Below are 22741 nucleotides of genomic sequence, written 5' to 3'. Positions count from 1 at the left end.
TTTCTATGATGCAACTTTTTGTTGTTTTTTGGTAGCTTCTCAAACTGATTATTTTGATTGGGTTAGTTTAAATATTATGAATTTATGAAATCTGAAATTAGTGTTTCATTTTGTTTAATTAAAAATAAATAACCAGAAAAAAACTAGAGGATATTGTAGATACGAGAAAATAAAGAACAAGGAAAAGCCCTTAAAACATAAATGCTTTATGTTTTTATCTTTTCAAGTAAAATATCTATTAGTAAGATTTTGGGTATATAATAATAGTACTTTTAGAAAAAGAAAATACATAAAATTTTGATTTTTGTTTACTTATAATTTAAATATTTAAATATTATTATAATTTAAGTATTTATTTTTTTATCATCAATACTTTAAATATTCTTTTTGGTCATCAATAATATTCAAACTTTATAGTTTAGTTAATTTACATAAGTATAAACATGATTTTTCAACTAAAAAAAATCTAAGGAATAGTTTTCAAATATATCTTATATAAGAGTTTTTTTTAAAAAAAAAATTCCATAATTTAAAATATATAAACCGCGCGTAGCGCGGTGAAAAGCTCTAGTCTAAAGTAATATTTTGAAAGCAAATGAGAGCAACAAGGCATGGGCAAAAAAAAAACTGAAAGCCTGAAACAACCGAAAATCAAAAATGTTAGTTATATATATATATATATATATATATATATATATATATATTTAAAATTTATCAAAAATATGCAAAAGTATTAAAAAATCCAAAATTTCAAAAATTGTTGAAGACTTAATTACATGATACTTTATACAAAATATCCGATATTTTATTTGAAATATCTTAATTATCCGAAATAACCAAATTGCAACTAAAACTAAATGAGAAATTTTTTTTCAAGATATTAGATGGTTTCTAATTTTACTATATGAACCGATCTAGGGGATGAAACGTTTTTATAAGCAATTGGAGTTTTCTTGACAGATATTTGGACTTTTCGAAAACAGAGAACCAGAACAATTACAAGTCTTTTAAAATGACATTTGGTAGAACCGTAGAAGCACACATCTCCTTTCTCTTTAGTGCAATTTTTTTAAATTCACAATTAGATGTATAATCTCAGCGGCTGCAGAAGAAATGAAACGGAGTTGGTGGCGAGGAGTATTGCATGGACAATACTTTCATGGCTACAATGGCGTTAGCTGTCTCGGTGTAATGTATCCCGTCCCAGCTTATAAACCGAGAACCTTCATCGCAGCTGTTAGAGCCACCGTGGCCACACGTTATGTTCACGTTGTAGTTATAAGGAGGCCCTCCGTATCCGCAACACGCCATTAACGGTTTCTCAAAGCCTGCACATATATGAATGAACTAAGATTACATAAACACTAATGGTATTTAGTTATTTACTACTAATATGTACTATCTAGGTTCTTAAAAGATAAATGTTTTAAAATAAAATTTTATTTCATAAAGATGTATTTTTTTAAAAAAATTAATGCAATCTTTATTAGTTAATAATAATGAACCGTAAACTTTGTACTTTTAAAACATTATTGGTTTAAAATTAAGGAAAATAAGTAAATAAAAAAAAAATTATTATATTCTCTTAATATGTTTAAAACACACATAAAAATTATTCTTTTAATAACAGAGGGATAGTATATGCTTAAAAACTTACCGTGATTAGTAGAGTTTGCGATGAGATCATACTTGATAGTATAAATGTCGACATAGACTATGTCAGCATCTCTCAGCTCGGTTCTCAGCTCCCGACACATATGATCCAACCCTTCGTTGAACAGCTTAGCCGCTGAGTTATAACTCGATAGACAACCGTGCTTATCTAAAGCTTCGCTATGAACCATTGAAAGTTTCTGAGGCAAACAACCTAAGGGTCCTGTATTGTGAACCCAGAACTTCCGCCCTCCTTCATCATACAATGTCTGGAACATTTTCAACAATTACTTAACTGAACCAAAAATTTCACACTTCTATAAGCGAAAGTTCTCACCTTAATAGCACTCTTGATCTCAGAAATAACGTTTGGAATATGCTTGACGACCTGGGAGTAAGAAAGGCCTTTGGAAAATGAATCCGCAATATCATTCTGCCCGATATCGATCATGTACAATGCGTTTCTGAATCCATTCTCAGTTATCATCATTTCTTTCAAAGGATCTACAAAACAGAATGAATATTACAATGTATGAGTGGATACTACGTTGATTGATATAAAGAGTTGGTTGGTATCAGATATGTAGAAATACCTGAGGTGGAAGCAAGCTCGAGTGCTCGTGATTTAAAGTGGAGGAACTGCATGAGCTGAATGTTGAGAACGAAGGGAACATATCTAGGAAGAGTGGTTGAACCAACGATGGCGAAGTTAACCCCGTTTTGAAATTTCGATCCAACCAATGAGTCTAAGTATGGGTTTAGTAGACTTGTATTCAAACTCTGGCCTGCAAATATTTCACGGAACGTTACATTCATTAAATATCAACGTTGGATAATAGAAGTTGCACTTTAATAACTTCACCAATCATCAGAAGATAAAAAGAGCCAAAACAAAACTGAAAAGTTAAAAAGTAAAAACAAAGGAAAGCAGACGAAATTTGCCTGTTCCAAGTCTATGTATTTGAATCTCAACATCGTTATAAACAAAGTAACTATGCATTTGATTAATTAAGATTGTAATAAAACATCAACTCTGTATATAACAGATTAAAATAATATGATACGGACAAAGAAAAACTCATCAGGCACGGCGCTCTTGACTCTTTAGTCACGCAACCTAACAGATGGAGATCAGCGCCGAATCTAAAGAGTGGGACCCATTTCCATGATACTTTGGTCTTCCATGTTGTGAAATGGGACCCCCACTTGTCTCTTCTAGTAATAGATTTCATCATTTCAAGGAACTGTGTCGTTTTGTGATATCACGTAACGCGATCACCGACATCGATTCTCGAGCGCGGTTGTCACCCGTTGATTATGAACTTAACCCGTTTCATCTGACGGTTGGTATGGCATGACTAAAACTACCTCTAATCTCAACCGTCGCATAGTTACGTGAGTCAAACAAGAGCGAAGAGGAGTTCAACTTACAAAGGAAATCGATGATGAGTCGGCCGTCAGACAGTCGACCAGTGGAACGCCGGAAAAATGAACGGCCGTTCGGGAGAACAATGGTGTAACCGAGTCCGGCGGCGAGTCCACCCGTGTCAGAGTTAGAATCTCCGAAGTTAAAGATCACGGGCGGATACTGGCATCCTCCTGCCACCGCCAAGTGTTGTCGGAGAACGAAGATCACCAGCAGGAGACTAAGGAGGAAGAAGGTATGGGAGTGGAGAGAGAGCGTAGCCATTTTGAGTAGTGGCTGATTGATAGTGTGCACTGAGAGCTTTGCAGCTAAATGGTAAGCCTTAGTGTGGGCCTTCTTTATCTTTCTAAGCTTTAATGCGATCCTTTATACAAAGTTGAAGAATTTGTAGGTTGGTGGTTGACACTGACACATATAAGTCGGGTTATTTAAGATCAGGCATGTTCTATTAAGATTGTTGAGTACAATATAGTTTCCCATCGTTGGAAAAAGTATGTGGGTCTTAACCTAAGGCCCATTAATATCAACTAGCCTAAGATTTAACCCACGGGCCACGACGAAATGTACATATGATAGAATGAACCGTATTTGACGCTATGCATAGAGATGCTAATCATTACGTAAATATGCATATGCATTCATATTATCCAAATAAAAAAACGGAAAGTTTCTATTTTACGTAATAACGAAAAGATGAGATCGAATAAATTTACATTGGAAGCCAACAAAGAGGCACGAAAAATCATTTGGACGTCATCGCTAGCTTGTATGACTCATGCAAATGGAGCACTAATCATATATAATCCTCCTCAATGTAGAAAGCATTTCGTATAAACCACTCAATTATCCAGCTGACTCTGAATCACCGTTAACTTTTCTTGAATTTAACAACATACAATTTTAGTATATGTTTTTTTTTCTTTTTGTATGCATATGTTGTAATACATCTTTTTGGCCCGGATCAATGTTATTTTTCTTTATATTTATTAAAACATAAGAAAGTTAATTTTTATGATTATTTGGCAGTTGCTGAATTTTTTCTTTGTTACTGACTAATAATAAATTATTAAAATATTTTTAGACCATCTTCAATCCATTTTAATTTTTTTTATTGAAATTAGAATGTTATAGGTAGAATTCAACCCAATATCTCTCTCTATTTTTTTTTTGACAACCTATATTTCTCTATTCTAAAAGTGTTATTTTAGTCTCTACAAGAACTTTTAAATTCAAATAAATACCCTAACTACATATATGAGATCTTTATTTATACAATTTCAGTGATTATGAATTATGAATTTTACTTTTCTTTCTTTTGGAATTTTACAAATAATCACAGTTATATTTGTAATTTAAATAATCCAATCAGCTTTCTGAATTTATGGTTTAAAAATACCCATGATACTAATTTTAATAATTCAACCAGTTTGGTTAATCAAGCGATAAACCAAACCCTTGATTCAATATTACAGAAACGTGTTTTTTTTTTCAAAGGCAAATTGGTTGCTTGAAGCTTGAGAAAGACATTCATGCATGCGTGCTACTTCCATTCATTCACAAGCTCCACCTAAACCCATGAATAAAACGGAAACCGAAAAATAGTTCAGAAAGACAATTAATTTTCAGTTATTTTTTGAGAAAACGCCAATTTGGGATATTTTAGTAATCAACAAGAAGAAAAGTTAAATAAAGTGCCATAAATATCAAATGATACAAAATCACCCGTTGTTTCGTGTGTCCTATGCCCTAAAAGAGAGCACATGTGTTGCAAGTAAACTTCATTCTCGAACCGTTTCTCACCTTTCTGTTTAAAACATCTCTCTCGTAATATATAGTTTTGTTTGTATGTATATTTGTATATATACATTTAATTCACATATGTATACATTTGCGACTATAAATATAAAGGTCGAATGGAAAGAAAGATATATTTGTGGGAACTAATAATTAAATGCTCTAAAGAACCCACCTCTCTCTCTCTCTTTTTCTTAACTTGGTTTCTCGAACTATAATTATTGACTAGTAATAGTAAGAGAAAAAAATATAGAGTATAAACATAATTTTTTGAAGAATATATTAAAAGAGAAGATGGTTAAATCGAGAGACTTGTTGCCGTCCTTGGCTATGGTGTTGGTGCAAATCGGCTACGCAGGCATGAACATAACGTCGAAGATGGCTATGGAATCCGGCATGAAGCCTCTCATTCTTGTCGCTTACCGCCAAATCTTTGCCACTATCGCCACCTTTCCCGTCGCATTTTTCCTTGAACGGTACGTACTAATTAGAATCTAAACATATGACTCAGTTTGTTACAAAAAAAAACATATGACTTAGTCAACGAACGATTTTGGACATGCATTATTATATGATTAACAAAATTGCATTCATGAAATGTTGAATTCATATTGTTTCTTTGGACAACATTGTTGTAAATATAAGTTTAGTTTTATTAGTTTTATGAGCTTCAAATTAATTAAGGTTTCTTACATGCTTATTGAGTCTATGTTTTAAGAAGATCAGCAATAGAACTAAACTTTCGTTGGCAACTTCAATAGTTAAAATTTTCTTCTAGTATTTGTTTTGGTTGAAGTTAACATCTGGTTCGTCTTACGTCCAACTGATAACGATTGTAGAACGATTTTCCCTCTTCGTTTTTCTTGCATCAACCAAACTAATTACTTTCGAAAGTTTAACAAATACTAGTTTTAATTAATTAACATGAAATATCGCTTACATTTAAGATTTTTGTCTGGTCAAAGACTTTTAAGGTTACTCCAATAAGTTAATTAATAATATTGTTAGTTTGAATGGATTTTAGCTAATTAATTTTCAACATTTAAAATGAGTTGGCAAACTAATTAATTTCCATTGATTAAATAATAATTAAGAAAAGGAGATTAGCACGGCATCGTTTTATTTTCCGGAGATTAACCTATATATGCATAGTATTATGGTAAGCTTTAGATTTGTTAATGACTAACTATTTGCCGTTATTTTAAGTGTCTCCGGCCATCTAGAATCGTCAATCATAGCCATTTTGTCGAGATTGTACGTAATTACATCATCATAGTTTCCGGTTCTCGAGAGAACAAATGAGAAATGTGACGCACTCTCACGCAGTCCATGCGTCACGTTTCTTTCTTAAACGGAAAGCACAAACAGATAAACAAAGCATTAGTTCTAGAATTAAGATGTGAATTTGATTTAAACCCCTTAACCCTGATTGCGATGAGTAAACATTGTTTTCATTATCACATTCGATGTTAGACGAATTAATTGATAATGAATATTAACTAATGAAAACATAAATTTCGTACATGGTTTCTTGTGTGCAGTAAGACAAGACCGAAGATCACACTAAGGGTTCTTGTCCAAATCTTCTTCTGCTCTATCACCGGGTATTTACATATATACACTTTGCCTGCCAACATCAATCTCATTTTGAAAACTATATTATTAGTACTTATTTTAAACAAGCACATTCAATAACTTCTTACCAGTTAGCACTTAGCAGAACAAACAATATTTTAAGAAAACAGAGTTCTTATAACACGGTTTATCTTGATTTTCTTCGCAGTGTGACCGGTAACCAAGTGCTCTACTTCATAGGACTTCAAAATTCATCTCCCACCATTGCTTGTGCCTTAACTAACCTCTTGCCGGCGGTCACTTTCCTACTCGCCGCAATCTTCAGGTTATCTATATATCCTTAATCAAGTGTCCATCATATACTAAACTCGTTAGTGGCAACTTTTTCTTATAACTCAAAACAACATTTTCAGACAAGAAGCTGTAGGGATTAGGAAGGCATCAGGACAAGCCAAAGTGATAGGGACAGTAGTATGTGTGGCCGGAGCCATGGTTCTCTCCTTCTACCATGGTCACACCATTGGCATCGGAGAGTCCAAGATCCATTGGGCATATGCTCAAAACATCACTAACCATGGTTCTGATTCCAATGGTTCTAACTTCTTATTGGGGCCTTTCATGATCATGGCTGCTGCCGTTTCTTGGGCCGTTTGGTTCATTATTCAGGTAATTTATTCAATCTGGAAAAACAACCTGAACCCAACTGAAATAGCAGATACCTAAAATCGAACTAATTTTAAATTTGGCTAATGCCAAGCTTTTTCTTTCTTTGTTAAGAATCACTATATTATTTTTTGTATACCTTTTTTTTGTTTCAGTTATCTTTTAAATTTTTGAAAAATTAAACTGAGTAGAACTTAATGAGTTGAGGCTAGTCAAAATTAAAACGCGTACGTATCATAATGTATATAGATTATTATGGTTGAATAATTTTATTTTTTGTTACAGACGAAAATGAGTGAAACATTTGCAGCACCATACACGAGCACACTTCTAATGTGTTTGATGGGAAGTATCGAATGTGGAGGCATCGCTTTGATCTCTGATCACAAACTCGCTGATTGGTCTCTCAGCTCTCCTCTCCGCCTCATCTCCGCCCTTTACGCCGTAAGTCCATTTACGTATACTATGCTTAGATAGTTAGATAACAATCTTAATTAAGTAAATGTATTTGATATTTAATTTTAAACGCAGGGAGTGGTGGCGTCTGCGTTAGCGTTCTGCTTAATGTCATGGGCGATACAGATAAAAGGTCCTCTCTACGTCTCTGTCTTCAGCCCATTACTGCTCGTAGTTGTAGCCGTTTTCAGCTGGACTCTTCTTGAAGAGAAACTCTACACCGGCACGTATGTGTCTATGCTCTCTCTCTTTATAAACATTAATATATATAAAACCGGATGATGATGATTTGGATGATGTATGTGTATTAGGTTTATGGGATCAGCACTTGTGGTTATTGGGCTGTATGGCGTTTTGTGGGGGAAAGACAGAGAGATGAATGAGAATCAAGACGAAGAAGAGAACCAAAAGAAGGTGAAACAAGAACAGAAAGTCAAAAGTGTTGTTAACGAAGATATTGAATCGAGATTGCCTGCGGTAGGAGGAGGAGCAGCAGCAGCATCAGGTAGTGGCAACGGTGCCACGAGACTTGTATCGCCTTAAAATGTTGATGCTTCTTTGTCATATAAGTATGAGCTATTAAGTCAACTAAACTGGATATCCATGCCTTTTTTTTTGTTATAAAGCATATTTAAGTTACTTTACTGGTTGATTTTGAATTTGATGATAAGATCTATAAAAACAAATAAAATAAGATAAAATCATCGACCAAAAATAAAAGAATAAATCTTTACAAAAAAATCTCAAAAATAAGATAAACACTTGTGGCAAAAACTATAAACCATTTATAAATATCGATAATGATTTGTGATACCGTGTATTCAACAAATCCAAAGAAAAAAATTATGTACTAATTATACATTAATAAAGATTTTAGAATCCTAAAAATTAACGCACTAACCATCGGTAGTGGAACCTAGGAATGAAGTGAACGAGCGTGGAAACCAACTAGCAAGACGATGAGGAGGTACAAACAGGGGGTACAAATATCGAATGTTGAACATGTATGTGAGTAGAGATTTGCAATAAAGAAGCTTCTGAATACATTATAATATATCTGAAAAAAAATTGCTTATATTATCAAAACTTCAACAATCATATTATGAAGGAACCATACGACTAATGATTTTTTCCATGGCCGCTAAAACATTTGTCTCTCTGTTTTTCTCAATCATCGGATTGATATTATAACCGGGCACATTAAAATCTGTCTTACATATACCAACACCATATGAAACCTCATCCATGAGTCCGTTGATCTCAGCGTAACGTTCATCGTTAAAGAGAGATACAGCATTCGTGAACGATGCGTTCACACGAGCGTACGCTTCAGCACACTTTTGTAGACCGGGCCCGCTTCCAACTTTTGTAATGATCGTGACGATGAAGGAATCTGTGTCAGCCGATATTCTTTCAGCTTCTGTCACTGTCACTTTCAAGAGATCTTTCATGCTTGGGGAAGTAGCTTTGGCAAGGATCCCATTGCAGAATTTGATGTCTATTGTCTGTTTGCAGATTGCGTCGACTGTTTGTTGAGTGTTCGCTTCTGCGATGGAGCAAACGAGTGTAATCGCCAAAAATATAAAAAGAATGCGATACATTTTTATTCGTTTTTTTTTCGGTTTGTGAGTTGCGAGTTGCGAGTCGGTGGTGGTTTGAGAATGATTCCGATGATATCTTTATATTTGAAAATTAAGCATCTTAATAAATTAGTCAATAGTCAAACGATTTTTTCATGGGTGTATATTAGCTAAGTTTTGTGCGAGTATAAAGATATCGAAATCTTCTTCAGTTATAGTCAATGTGATATATGGAAGCATACCAGACTGAAGAAGATTTTGTTTGACTACGTAAATGTTTGATAGACTGAAGTTTAAGGAGTTGCATGGAATCTAACTTTGGCAAGCTTTTACGGATTGTTTATCCACAGAGGTGTGGACCTCTACAAGATAAGTAGGAATAAAGGAGTAACAATTAAAAGGTTAAGAGAAATATATATATATATTTATTATATAAAGCTTGGTTTTCAAAGTTACTAATTAACACGATTGTGATATGTAGCAAATATATATTCAAGATTGTGACATGTGTTAAACTATCTCCTAATTAAAAATATATATAATTAGATAATAACAAAAAAAAAACAATTTGTAAAAAAGTAACTGTAAATATTATTTAATAATAAATTTTCTTTTTAAAAATCTTAAGCAAATAATTATATGATAGTGGGTTTCCTTTTAATATATCGACATGTGTTGAAATCTCTCATGATTAAATATATATGTTAAGATAATAAAAACAAATTAAAAAAAATATTTAATAGTAAGTATTAATTTCAAAAATTATTTAATAGTAGCTGTTTCTAGAAAATTTCCTTTTTACAAATCCTAAACAAAAAAAAAAAGATTTGTAAAATAATTTATTTAATATTAATTTCCTTTTTCTAAAATCCTAAAGAAAAAATAATTGTAAACTATGATTTTTTTTTTAGCATTGTAAAATATGATTGAAATAACTAGGTTTCCTGATCTTCACATGTTTTTGTTTCTTCTTAAACTGATGTTGATTTTTTTTTGTCATAATTGTAATGATGATGTACGTTAGTTATTGTCACAATTATACTTTGGCGTTTGTACATATAGTCAAATAGATGTTATGCAGTTATGCTGCTGTACAAAAGTTAATGTGACTATTATGCTTATATGTGTTTGTTCTTATCGACAATATAAATTGGTTATATTGTTGTAGTTAAGTTAATGTCAAATTATTTATGAATAATCGACTTTTCTATTTAGGTGAGTTTTTCTGCATGTCCTTTCATCTAAACACATCTAAACTGATGTTCACATAATTTACCTTCTTAGATAGACAACAAATTGCTCTTGCAAAAGAATGCAGCTCCTGTTGAATGCATTACAATGTCTATAAATCAAGATTTTCAAATTTACTTTTGAAGACAAGAATTATCTCATCAAAAAAACAATGCTTACACCAACGAATAAGGAATGAAACGGTTGGTAAAGTGGATAACTATATGTTAATTTGCTTAGACGGTGAGCAAAAGGAACATTTGAGTTCTGATAGTATTGGTAACGACAAAGAATAAGTTATAAATCAGAATATTATGTATCCTACAGATTTTAAATATGTTAATTTTTTCAGGGATTCCAAATCACTAACTTGATCTCAAAATAGATGTTCCAGTCATGTTATTAAGGAATTTAAATCATCGAAAAGATTTGCAATGGAAAAATTTAACTAATAACTAGCCTAGACAACATGATTATTGAAGCAGAAAAATCCTAATCGAGATCAATAATCAACAGATTCTTATTCCTAAAATAAATCTCACACCAACAGATGCAATATGGTCTCTCATGGACAATTGTACGCTTCACTATCAAAGAGTCACTACAACCGCATGACTTTAGAATTCTTAAAGTAGACACAAAACATATTGACAATAGTATTCTACAAAATATTGTATATAAAAAAAATCAAAAATATATGATATATAGAAAGAGGTTATAGTCACACTATTGATGCTAAAGGTAGGGTATAGCGGAAAACAAATTTGATGTTTATCAAGCAATATATTTGATATTTAGCTGAATATCAATAATACATATTGATTGGTGTCTTATATCTTGCATATTTACATTGTTTTGATCATTCATTCCTATACATTTTGATCATTTAGAATAGAATTGAAGCATTTTTAGGTCCCTTTTGCATTGCATAAGTATATATTAGATGTGAACTATCCATTGGAGTTCTTGGAGGTATTTGAAGGTATTTGGGATCAAAAAGGAGTGGGAAAGTGATCATTTGGGCGAGTAGAGCACCAGAGCGGATCTTTGCAGCGACCTATATCTTTGTTTACCCAAATTGCAGTCTCATACCCTTTAACCTCACCATTATTTGAAGCCAACATTATTTTGCTTGAGTGAGATCTTGTTATTGATAGCATGTCATGTGTAAAATCTTGAAAGTATTAATGTCGTTTAACATTAACTAGATTTTGACCCGTGCAACCGCACGGGTGTTTGTTTTCACTTTTGTATACATAAATTATTTTTTTAGAACATAAGTGGTATATATTTTTAATGTTAATCATAGGAAAAATGATTGCTGACTACATGAAGTATTGACCATCACATGGCTAACCATGCAAACTAAATTAATGTATACTAGACTACACGAAGTATATGTTATGCATAACAACATCCCTCAACTTAATGATGTTATGTGGTTAACATCACGACTTTAATTTCATTAATCCAAAAAGTGATATGGATGTCAAAGACCGTTTAAGTCTCCCATTTTCTCAATTAAAATATGGTGTACCTAACGGTAATTAAACAAAAATTAGGTTTTGTTCCGCTTTTTAAAAGCGTGAGAATATTTTTAACAAAATATAATTTATTAACTCAATATGTTTTATAAAATTTTGATAAGTAGTGTTTTGAAATTTTTATTTTAGTGTATTTGAAAACTATATAGTTGTATTAGTTTATTTATATTAGATACAAAAGTTATACAAGATATTATTTAATTTTTATTTTTATTATTTAATCTGTTTTGTTATTAATTTTTAATTAAATATGTGTAATTATTTTGAATAGTTGTGTGATATATATTTATTTGATCAATTTTTATTATAAAAGTTGTTTGATATCAATTTACTTACTCCAACATCTTATTTGTTTGATATACAATTAATTAAATTCATCCATAATTAAATTAATGCATTATTTTGTTTATATTAAATTGCATTCATTTAAACTTATTAAAACTTTCATATTATATACTTATTCTTAGATTATTTTATTATTAAAAGTACATATATAATAATTATATATGTGAGATTATGTTTGATTTAAATTGACATCAAATAAGTTTCGAGCAAACAAAATGTTAGAGTCAATAAATTGACGTCAAATATATTTTCTAATTAAAATTTTAAAAATAAGTATATATCACACAATTCATCAAACGAATTACATAAATTTTATGAAAAGTTCATAAGAAAACATATTAAAATAATTTTAAAAAACAAAATTACATAATATCTTATATAACTTACATATTTAATATAAATATAAAAAATATAATTATATAGTAGTATTCTAATACACCAAAATAGAAATGTTAAAACACTACATATCAAAAAACGTTAAAATATATTGATTTTGTACATTAGATATTTATAAAAAATTGTTACCTTCTTAAAATGTGGGTTAAAATATAATTTCAGTTAAATTACAGTCGGGTTGGTCATATTTTAATTGATGAAACGAGGTATTTAACAGTCTCTGATATCTACATCACTTTTTGGATGAATGAAATTAAACTTGTGATGTTAATTACATAAAATCATTAAGTTGAGGGATGTTATCATGCATAACATATACTTCGTGTAGCTACGTATACATTAGTATACTTTGCATGGTTAGCCATGTGATGGTCGATACTTCATGTAGTCAGCAATCATTTTTCCTTAATCATATACTTAAATATTTATATAACTATTTCAAATGCAATAATTTTATAATTTACATGTTATAATTAATTAATTGTTTAAACCTTATGTATTTGCCACTTCTTATTATATATTTATCTTATTGTATTTGCATTTAGTTATTAAGGAAATTAATATATTCATGAGAAAATATATTTAAAAATATTTTGTATTTAATTTATGTTAAATTCTGACCCGTATTTCGAAACTGGATTTCTTTTTACCAATATTTTTATGCTTATTCATTTTAGATAATTTATTATTGTATATATAAAAGTGTAAGATATGTTAATTTTTAGACATGTATTATATAGTTTGTTAATTTTAAACCGTTCTATCATCATATTATATTTTAAATAAATAGTTTATATTTATGAAAATAAAATTTATAAATTTATCAATTGAATATAATTTTATCATATTTATTTTAGTATAATAATTATATTTTAACATGATCATGACTATAAAAGTAGATAAAATAGGATATAATTTATTTATTTTAATTTCTAAACGATAACTTAAAATACATTTAGTATTGTTTAAATAATACACAGATTTATTAGAATTTTTAAAATATAATATATAAATATATATTATATTTAAAATGAAAATATATTATGATTAAAGTAGTTACAAAGATTTTATATTATTAACTTTAAAGAAATACATGTTAATTTTTATACATGTATTATATAGTTTGATAATGTTAATCCATCTTACCAACATATTAGATTTTATTTTTGAACATAAATATTTTATAATTACGAAAATAAAATATATAAGTATATAAATTTAATACAATTTTATTATATTTAGCTCAATATAATAATTTTAATTTAATATGATTGATTATGAATATATAATAACTAAAATATTATAGATTTTTTTTTATTTTTCATTTTGTATAACTGAATATATTAATGTATAATAATATTTTAAACTAATTTCGAAATTAGTGAAAATATTTAAATATAATTTAAAAAATGAAGATCTTGTAAAAATCTTTTTAAACAGATTTGTTAGAATTTTAAAATAAATATATTTGTATTTAAAATGAAAAGATATCAAAAGATACTATGATTAAAATATTTTAAAAATTATAGTTATTATTAGTCTGAATTAAAATATAGTATGGATTTCTATGAATAGGTCCATTAGGTCCATTTTTTAAAAAATCACACATGAATCAAGGTTGTGACTTCTGTTTTAATATATAAGATTTTGATTTTTTTTTTGAATTTTCTCACACAATATAAATAATATAGATAGTTTTCATCAATTCTATATGTTTCAATCAACTATAATATTAAAAATTAAATTAAAGTGAACTATTTATAGAAAAAATAAAAGAATTAATAGACTATTTTAAAACACCATTATTGAAGTAGAAATACTAATCAAAATTTATGTAAGAAAATTGATTATTATACTAAAATAAGTCTTACACCAGTATATACTAAAAAAATTCAAAAACTAATGTGAAAAATATTTTTCATTCTTTTTATGTTTTTCGTAAACTTAAAACATCAAACACGGGTCCATATCTAGTACTATATAATTTTAAGAACTTTTAGTCAAACATATAATGAAAAACCATAATACACATTGGTAAATAGACTTACAATGAAAACTAATAAACCTTTATAATTTATAACTTCTAATTTATATTTTTGGAACAATTATTATTTATTAGAAAAACTGAGAAAACGAAGCTATGTTTTTAGTGGATATATTAAATCTGAAATTTCAAGTGAATTATAATGAGTCAACTAAATTAGATATCCATATGTTTTTTTTTTTGCAGCAAAGCATTTCTCAGACCAAGGTAAATCACTTATGTCAAAAACTATGAATCAAATGATACCGTGCGAGTAAACATCACGGAGAAAAATAATAAAGGATCAATAAATAAATGTTCCAATTACCTAAAAATTAACACATCGACCTTCGACCGATGGTGAAATCTGCAGGCTAAGTGTGGAACGGGCGTGGACAAAATCACAAAAATAACATATATCACTTGTGGCAAATTAAATACTAGTGTATTTTACTCTCATTTATCAAATTATGAACATGTATGCGAGTAGATATTTGTAATTAAGAAGCTTCACAATACATTATTTATAATATTTCTGAAAACATTTGTTTATACTATCAAAGCTTCAACAATCAAATTAGGAAGAAACCATATGACCAATGATCTCTTCCATCGCCACTAAGACCTTTGTTTCTCTGTTTTTCTCAACCATCGGATTGATATGATAACCGGGCACATTAAAATCTGTCTTACATATACCAACACCCTTGGAAAGTTTACCCGTGAGTTTGAGTATCTCACCGTATAGTCCTTTATTAAAGAACGATACAGCATCCGTGAACGCAATGTTCACAATAGCGTAAGCATCCGCACACTTTTGCAGACCGGACCTCTCGTCTCCAGCATCTCTAAGGAGTGTGCTGATGAAGAAATACGTCTTGGCCGAGTTTCTTTCACCTTCTGTCACTGTCACGTTCATGAGATCTGTGTTGCTTGGGGAAGACGTAACCAGCTTCTTGGCAAAGATCCCCTTGCAAAATTTGTTGTCTATTGTCTGTTTGCAGATTGCGTCGACTCTTTGTTGAGTATTCTTATCGAGAAGAGCTTCTGCGACAGAGCAAACGAGTGTAATCGCCAAAAGTACCAATAGAATGCGATACATTTTCATTCGTTTTTTTTGGTTTGTGAATTGTGATTCTATGATCGTTTGAGAATGAACTCGGCGACATCTTTATCTTTGAAAATTAGGCATATTAGTGAACTCATTAATGATTCAGTCAATGGTCAAAAGAAAAATTTGTGGGTGCATATATTCCGTGTGGTCATTTGTTTAGCTTTTAAATGTGCGTTTTGTCATTTTTCAAAACTGATTGCATGTTTTATAACCTTAATTTTCTGTAAAATCACGTCAATGCCGCTCCATCAATAAGTACATACATTAATTTAACAATACATAGAGTGTACCAGAAGAAAATTAAGTCAATGTCTTGATATATTGTAAACAACACACAAAAGAAGACCTAACTGAAGAAGATTTTGGTTGACTACGTAAACGTTTGCAGATTGAAGTTCGGTCTTGCATGGAATCTAACTTTGGAAGCTTTAACTTATTGTTTATTGGAGAGACATTAGGAGTCCTGGAGTAGCAAGTAAAAAGTAAAGAGTAAAAACTAAAAAGACAACACACTATTTACTATAATATAAAAACCAATAAACCATTATATGCATTGGTAAAGAGTTTTGAGATGAAAATTAACAAACATTTACAATTTATATTGTTTGGAACGATTATTGTTTACTAAAAATGAGAGAACATTTTTGTTAATAAAAATCAGAGAATATTTTACCAAAAAACATAGAAAATATATGCTATGCATTTTAGTGGGTATACTAAAACTATGTGTTATGGAATCAATGATTTTAAATTTTACTATAAAATCTAATTTTATTTAAAATAATTGAAGTAGTGAATCTTAAGAGATTTGCTATGGTTTATGGTGGTTTGTTGATAAAAATATATAAATCCAAATTTTATGTTTTTAAATAAGTTTTATTTCTTTTTAATATACCTAAATAATCTAAAACTTATTAAAATCAAAGATAATCCAAATCTTTCCAAATACTATATTGGACTCTCTTTTTTTTTTCTGTTACAAACTGCTTATTAATGTATTACTTACTTGATCTACATCATTGAAAAAGCAAGGCTCGGAAACAACTGAGCTAAGCAAATAACCATTTCCATTTTTCACCATATACCCTGAAACCGCAGACATGTTGATCAAGATTTTCATCACCCTGCTCTTCTCTATTAAAAGCTTCTTCTTGTTCAGAGGAATCTGAAAATCGGTCCTGCATCTTTTCAATATCTTTCTTGTGGATAAAATGTCTATGATCATACGTTCGTAATCTTCCTGGCAAAACTCATGGCGTACTTTCAAGAAAGTACTGGTTTCATCAGTGTAAGCCGTTAGACAAGTGTTGAGACCAGTCGTCTCCTCAGGATCAGGATGTTCACGCAAGATGTTACCGATGAAAACATATGTATCACTGGCGTGTTCAGTAGCGATGCGGAATATGAGATGGGTGAGATCGAAGAGATTCATTGTTTTTGTGTCTAAATGTTTGTGAATGATTTCTTTGCAAAGTTCATAATCTACAGTCTCAGTGCAAATACTATTGATCAGTTCTTGTGTCGGACCACCGACTTCGAGTGCTTCCATGTGATGGATAAAAACATAAAGAGCAAGAATAGTTATGAAGCCTCGCGGGAGTTTCATATTTCTTTTAATCTGAAAACAGTTTTGCATTCATCAGGTCCAAGAAATGAAGATGTATAAATACTTGTGTAAGCTTGAGGATTTATGTCTTAGTTTGTTAATTAATGTTCCAAAATTACTGGTTCAACTGTTTGTAGGAAAACAATCTTTTAAACATAGTTTATAGTTTGATTTACTATGATAATCCTTTATTAGATATCTTTGGTTTATACCACTTAAATAACAAGGATCAAGAAATTCAGAATATGATGTGGAACTCCGATCATATTTTAATTTGTAACAGTTATCCATAGTTTAGATTAAATAATAACTGAAATAAATAGTATATATTTAGAGCAACATTATGATGATGACGATGATGATACTATTCTCCAACAATCGATATTATTTTGGTAATAATAATTAAAAGAAATGACGTATATATATAATGATGATCAAGCAAATTAAACTTTTTACAAACATTGCTTATGTGTCTTCTTTACATTTACTTTCACTAAAAAATATGTGGCATCTTATAATAAAAATGATGACATGACTTATAACTAATTGTAACATATACAATTACATTTAATGTTAATTTATACTTTTGGTAAAAAATTTAAAATAAATTAACTACTCATACATCATTATTAAAATAAATCTAAATATAACATTCAATAATATAATAATATAATATAAATTTTAAAATGAGAAATTGCCACTAATACCACTTTCATAATACCACTTTTCAACTTTACACTTTTCAAATTTACCATTAAAATTTTAATGGCTAAAGTACCATTATACCCTTCATTTCATAGATTTAACCTAGATCTATTTTTCTTCCTAATCTCTGTCACGACGATTCGCCGATCTCCGGCGAACTCCACAATTTCCAAAAAACTTGGTGATCTACCGTGAACTCGGCGATCCCCGGCGAACTCTGGTTACCTCCAGCGAATTCGGCGAGATAACAACCAGAATTTTATTTAAACAGCCGTCAAAATGGTGCTTCTTCGACAACACTGTGTGAGACTCTGAGCAAGACTTAGAGAGCGATAGTCATGGAGATTAGCGAGGAAGAAGAGGACTTCACATCTATTGAAACCATACCTCTTTAGTCAAAGAACGATTCCGTTATCAGTCTCTCACCGAAAAAAGTTCATTCTTTCTCTCTTTTTCTTTTTTTTGTCTCGCTACATTCACTCTCCCAACGTTCAAGAAGATCAGAGTGATCCCATCCGTCCATCAAGCTGAAGGTTATCATGTATCCTCCAAACGGCACCACCTGCATCTTCAAGATCTGAATTCAACAAGAAGGCTTCTCAGATCAGTATACATATTCACAAAACGTCTCAGAAGACCGCGAGGCTCTCTAAATGTATGGTTCAGACTTTGATTTATTCTTTCATTCTTCGAATAGTGTAATTAGTCTTTAGGATATGTTTCGATTCTTACGAGATTGAGAGATCGTTTCTTATATCTGCCTTGTAATGAATGAAGATGGAAATGATGCCAGAGACATTGTAGTGACTGCAATTGAAACTTTTGTTGAATCGCAGTAGAATTAGGCTTTAGGATGTTTGGATCTAATGAGATTGAGACATTGTTTCTAATAGCTGTCTTGCAATGAATGAAACTTGCAATGATTCCTGAAAACATTGTTTCTAATAGCTGTTGATGAATTGTAGTGGAAATAATCTTTAGGATCTGTTTGATTTCTTTGACCAAAAAAACAAAAAAGGATCTGTTTGATTTCTACCAAAACTGAGACAGTTTTCGAGAACTATCTTGTAAGGGAAGAAGCTTGCAATGATTCTAGAATACATTGTTGTGATTGCAACTGAAGTTAGTCTTACTTCTGACATTAGCTGGTTATCACAGTGGCAAAAGAATCGTCCATTTTCAATCACCGGCTGTCTATATACGGGAGCTAACAGTGTTGATCAGGAATATATCACGGGGCTGAAGATGGCTCTCTCTGATCTGCAGACCCTTCAGAACATGGAGATCGCTGATGGGAGCTATTCACATGACAAATTTGGCCACTACAGAGCTGTTTGTGATGACTTGAAAACCAGACTTATGGGAGCTACAAAGCAGTTTGATCAAGATGTTCCTACTGTGATGGTCCAATGACATAACCAACAAGATTTGCCATCTGCAAATTGAGAAACTTTATAAATACTTTTATAAAGATTTACTTATAATCTTTGTAAGAATTTATAAATGATCTATAAACTCTTCTAACTGATTTATAAATTTATTTATAAACTCTTATAAATTGTGTTATCAAGATTATTAAATTCTTATAATCTTTGGAATAAACCCTTATAAATAGATTTATAAACTCTTATAAATAGATTTATAAAACTTGTAAATTAATTTATAAACACTTATAAATAAATGTATAAACTCTTATAAGTAGCTTATAAGTTCTTGTAAATAGTTTTATAAACCATTTTAAATAGTTTTATAAACCTTTATAAATAGTTATATAAATATTTATATGTGTTTTATAAACTTTATAGATGGTTGATACAAGGTTTTATAAGCTATTATAAAATTTATAAATGGTTCATAAATGATATTCCCTTTAATTCCATATTCCTCATTTAGACCCATAATTTATATATATATTCTTATAGATGTTTTATTATCTCTTATAAGCAAGTTTATAATTTTGCAAAAAAATTTCACAAACCCTTATAAATGATTTATTAGCCTTTATAAAATGTTTTAAGAGCCTTCATATATGAATTACCTTTTGAAATTCTTCAAATCCTGGTAACTGATTTTATAAACGCTTATAAATAATTTTAAATATTCTTTTTTTCTCTTTCAACAATTTTAAATATTCTTATAAATGATTTATAGACCCTTATAAAAAGTTTTAATACATTCTCATAAATGAATTATAATCCCTTAAAACTAGTTAATAATCCCATAAATATTCTTATAAATGATTTATAGACCCTTATAAAAAGTTTTAATAAATGATTTATAGACCCTTATAAATAGTTTATATATATTCATAAATATTTTATAAACCCTTATAAATATTTTATAAGTATTTATAAAGATTTATAAATTTTCATAAATGATTTACAAACATTTATAAATTATTTATATAATCCTTATAAAGCCTTGTAGAAAACTAAGTTCAAGTTATTTTATACATATCCTTATAGACTGTCTTTATAAACTCTTATAAATGAATTATACTTTAATAAGAAATTTAGAAAGCTTTCCAGATATACTCGTTCTCTTTTTGATCAAACCAAATTTTATAAATAAAACTCAAGCTCTATCAATGGAGACATTGTTTAGCAAACATAATAACACAGCCAAAATGACAAAAGGAAACTGTTGCATCAAAGGCTAAGCAGATAACATAAACACAGATAAAGGCAAACAAAACACTTAAGCAACTTAAAATTGAAACATCACAAAATGCTAATTGGTGAGATGAAGCCACGGGAATCAGAGGAGACACTCGGTGAACTGCTACCCGAACATGCTGCAGTAATAAAGGCATAAAGAGCAGCAAGAAACTTGGCTACAAAGGTGATCATACACCATTTTGATGAGCCTTGAAATTGTGAGGAAATCCTCAGCCACAAAGGGGTGTGAAGTTGCAAGAACATTATAAGCATCAGAAGAGAGCACACTGGAAACAATTCTCTAGGCAAGTGCTATCCATTGGAATGTGATTAGCAACTATGTACAGATGACAAAATCAATGATGTTCTTTGCTGTACGTTTATTCTGAAATGGCAAGGAAAACATTATAATCAGCATCATAAGGCATATATTTGGATATTTCCTTCAATAATCAAGAACCAACAATCTATAGCAAGCTAAAGGCATCATACTAAACCATATGTCCAAGCACTACAAAATATTATCCAATCTACCATTTCCTTGCTATCCTCTACCCTTCAACATGATCATAAGGAACCTCATCAACTAAACGATCCCAATTCGTATACTAACACCAATAAAACCAACCAAATCACCCTAAGGTACCTGAATCTTATCGGAAAGGTAAGAAGGATCCGGAAAATCCGTAACCATAAGGCCTAGGTCACCACCGCTTCCACCACCTCCCATCTCGAGAAAATCCGTAACCATAAGGCCTAGGTCACTTTCACCATCGAGGCTAGAATCTCTCCCTCATTCTTCCCACCACTCCTCTGCCGGAACAACCCTCAAGTCCATCCCCATCGTAACCTAAAGCAAATCAAGGCCATACATAGAAGATGAAAGATCATACTCAAAGGAGACTGTCACAAGATTTGATTCCACCATGACAGATCCCAAATCCGGCGGATCTGGTGGTTCGGGAGGGTCTGGAGACATCAAACCAAGAGAATTACCACGTGCAACTGAGGGATTCTTCAAACTTAGGTGAACGCCATGGTTGAGCTGAGCTGTCTGAGTCGTCGGTGCAGAAGAAGAAAGCAGGAAGGACACCATCGGGATTTGCTGAAGACGCGTCATCGCGGGAGCTGGAGGGAGGATTCATCGGAGCTGAGAGATAAGAGGAGAGAGAACACTGTTCAGGAGGAAGGAGCAGCAGCGCCGCCTCTTGAATACGGCGACGGCGAGACTCGATGAAGATGGCACCGAAGCTTGACGAAGAAGACGAGATTGGAAAAATCAGAGATAAATTGAAAAAGGTTAGTTTAGTCATTTGGCCATTAATGATTTAGGTATTTATGAAAATGTTTCTAGAGTGATGGTAAAGTTGAATTATGGTATCAAACAAAGTGTAAAAGTAAAATTTCCCCTTTTAAAATATTATTTAATTCTATTTATTATAATTATTACCCAAAACGATTTTTAAAATTTTCTATAATTTTTAAAAATTATAAATTTTTAATTGTAGTATCATTAGTTTCTTTTATATCTCTAAAAAATAAGAAATATTGTTTAGTTTCACTTTTTAAAATTATACAGTTTTATATCAAAATACTTTTTCTTAATTTTATACAAGTTGATTAAATATATTTTAACCAAAATAAATATATAAAAATCTATCAAGATTATAATTTTAAATATGTACATATCTATTCTTAAATATAATTTAAAATAGAGAATTTGTTTTTATCTTAATTTTATGTTTAATTAGATAAAAGTTTACATTAATATATTTTGAAGAAAATAGTAAACTTTAAAATATAAACAAAATTCTATCAATAAATATAATTTACATTTAATTTTTTATTGATGCACATGATGAAGGAAAACACCTAATTGACAAAAAAATTGTGAGATGAAAACATGTTATTGGATATTAATTGTGATATTCTCCCTCATGACTTCTCTTTTTAGTATGATGATGATATCAAAGT

At 30.3% G+C, this 22741-nt stretch overlaps 5 protein-coding genes and 1 long non-coding RNA gene across 6 annotated transcripts; 1 reads left to right on the top strand and 5 right to left on the bottom strand.

Moving 5' to 3' along the window:
- Positions 1-915: 915 nt before the first annotated feature.
- LOC106346278 (GDSL esterase/lipase At1g09390) lies at positions 916-3431 on the bottom strand. The gene is made up of 5 exons (XM_013785557.3): positions 3085-3431; positions 2247-2438; positions 1991-2157; positions 1658-1922; positions 916-1328 (listed from the first exon to the last, which is right to left on the bottom strand). Exons 1-5 carry the CDS (start codon positions 3341-3343, stop codon positions 1096-1098), a joined length of 1116 nt encoding a protein of 371 aa, XP_013641011.2. The 5' UTR covers positions 3344-3431; the 3' UTR covers positions 916-1095.
- Positions 3432-4998: 1567 nt separating this feature from the next.
- LOC106351181 (WAT1-related protein At1g09380) lies at positions 4999-8234 on the top strand. Its single transcript, XM_013790996.3, has 7 exons — positions 4999-5349; positions 6415-6477; positions 6657-6773; positions 6862-7114; positions 7397-7555; positions 7643-7794; positions 7879-8234. Exons 1-7 carry the CDS (start codon positions 5168-5170, stop codon positions 8108-8110), a joined length of 1158 nt encoding a protein of 385 aa, XP_013646450.2. The 5' UTR covers positions 4999-5167; the 3' UTR covers positions 8111-8234.
- A 433-nt stretch (positions 8235-8667) lies between these two features.
- Positions 8668-9168, bottom strand: LOC106349722. The gene has a single exon (XM_013789695.2). It carries the CDS (start codon positions 9166-9168, stop codon positions 8668-8670), a length of 501 nt encoding a protein of 166 aa, XP_013645149.2.
- A 5994-nt stretch (positions 9169-15162) lies between these two features.
- Positions 15163-18003, bottom strand: LOC125610156. The gene has a single exon (XM_048782084.1). It carries the CDS (start codon positions 15791-15793, stop codon positions 15263-15265), a length of 531 nt encoding a protein of 176 aa, XP_048638041.1. The 5' UTR covers positions 15794-18003; the 3' UTR covers positions 15163-15262.
- LOC106349723 lies at positions 16254-17231 on the bottom strand. The gene is made up of 2 exons (XM_013789696.2): positions 16806-17231; positions 16254-16262 (listed from the first exon to the last, which is right to left on the bottom strand). Exons 1-2 carry the CDS (start codon positions 17229-17231, stop codon positions 16254-16256), a joined length of 435 nt encoding a protein of 144 aa, XP_013645150.2.
- A 2839-nt stretch (positions 18004-20842) lies between the features above and the next one.
- Positions 20843-22169, bottom strand: LOC106374627. Its single transcript, XR_007340166.1, has 3 exons — positions 21764-22169; positions 21414-21617; positions 20843-21152 (listed from the first exon to the last, which is right to left on the bottom strand). It is a non-coding gene; the product is annotated as an uncharacterized LOC106374627 (long non-coding RNA).
- Between the last annotated feature and the right edge of the window lie 572 nt (positions 22170-22741).

The sequence above is a fragment of the Brassica napus genome, chromosome A6, assembly GCF_020379485.1.
Source record: "Brassica napus cultivar Da-Ae chromosome A6, Da-Ae, whole genome shotgun sequence".
In the NCBI taxonomy this organism is placed as follows: domain Eukaryota; kingdom Viridiplantae; phylum Streptophyta; class Magnoliopsida; order Brassicales; family Brassicaceae; genus Brassica; species Brassica napus.
The sequence above is the reverse complement of the archived record's forward strand: the minus strand, read 5'-3'. Positions and strand labels throughout refer to the sequence as shown.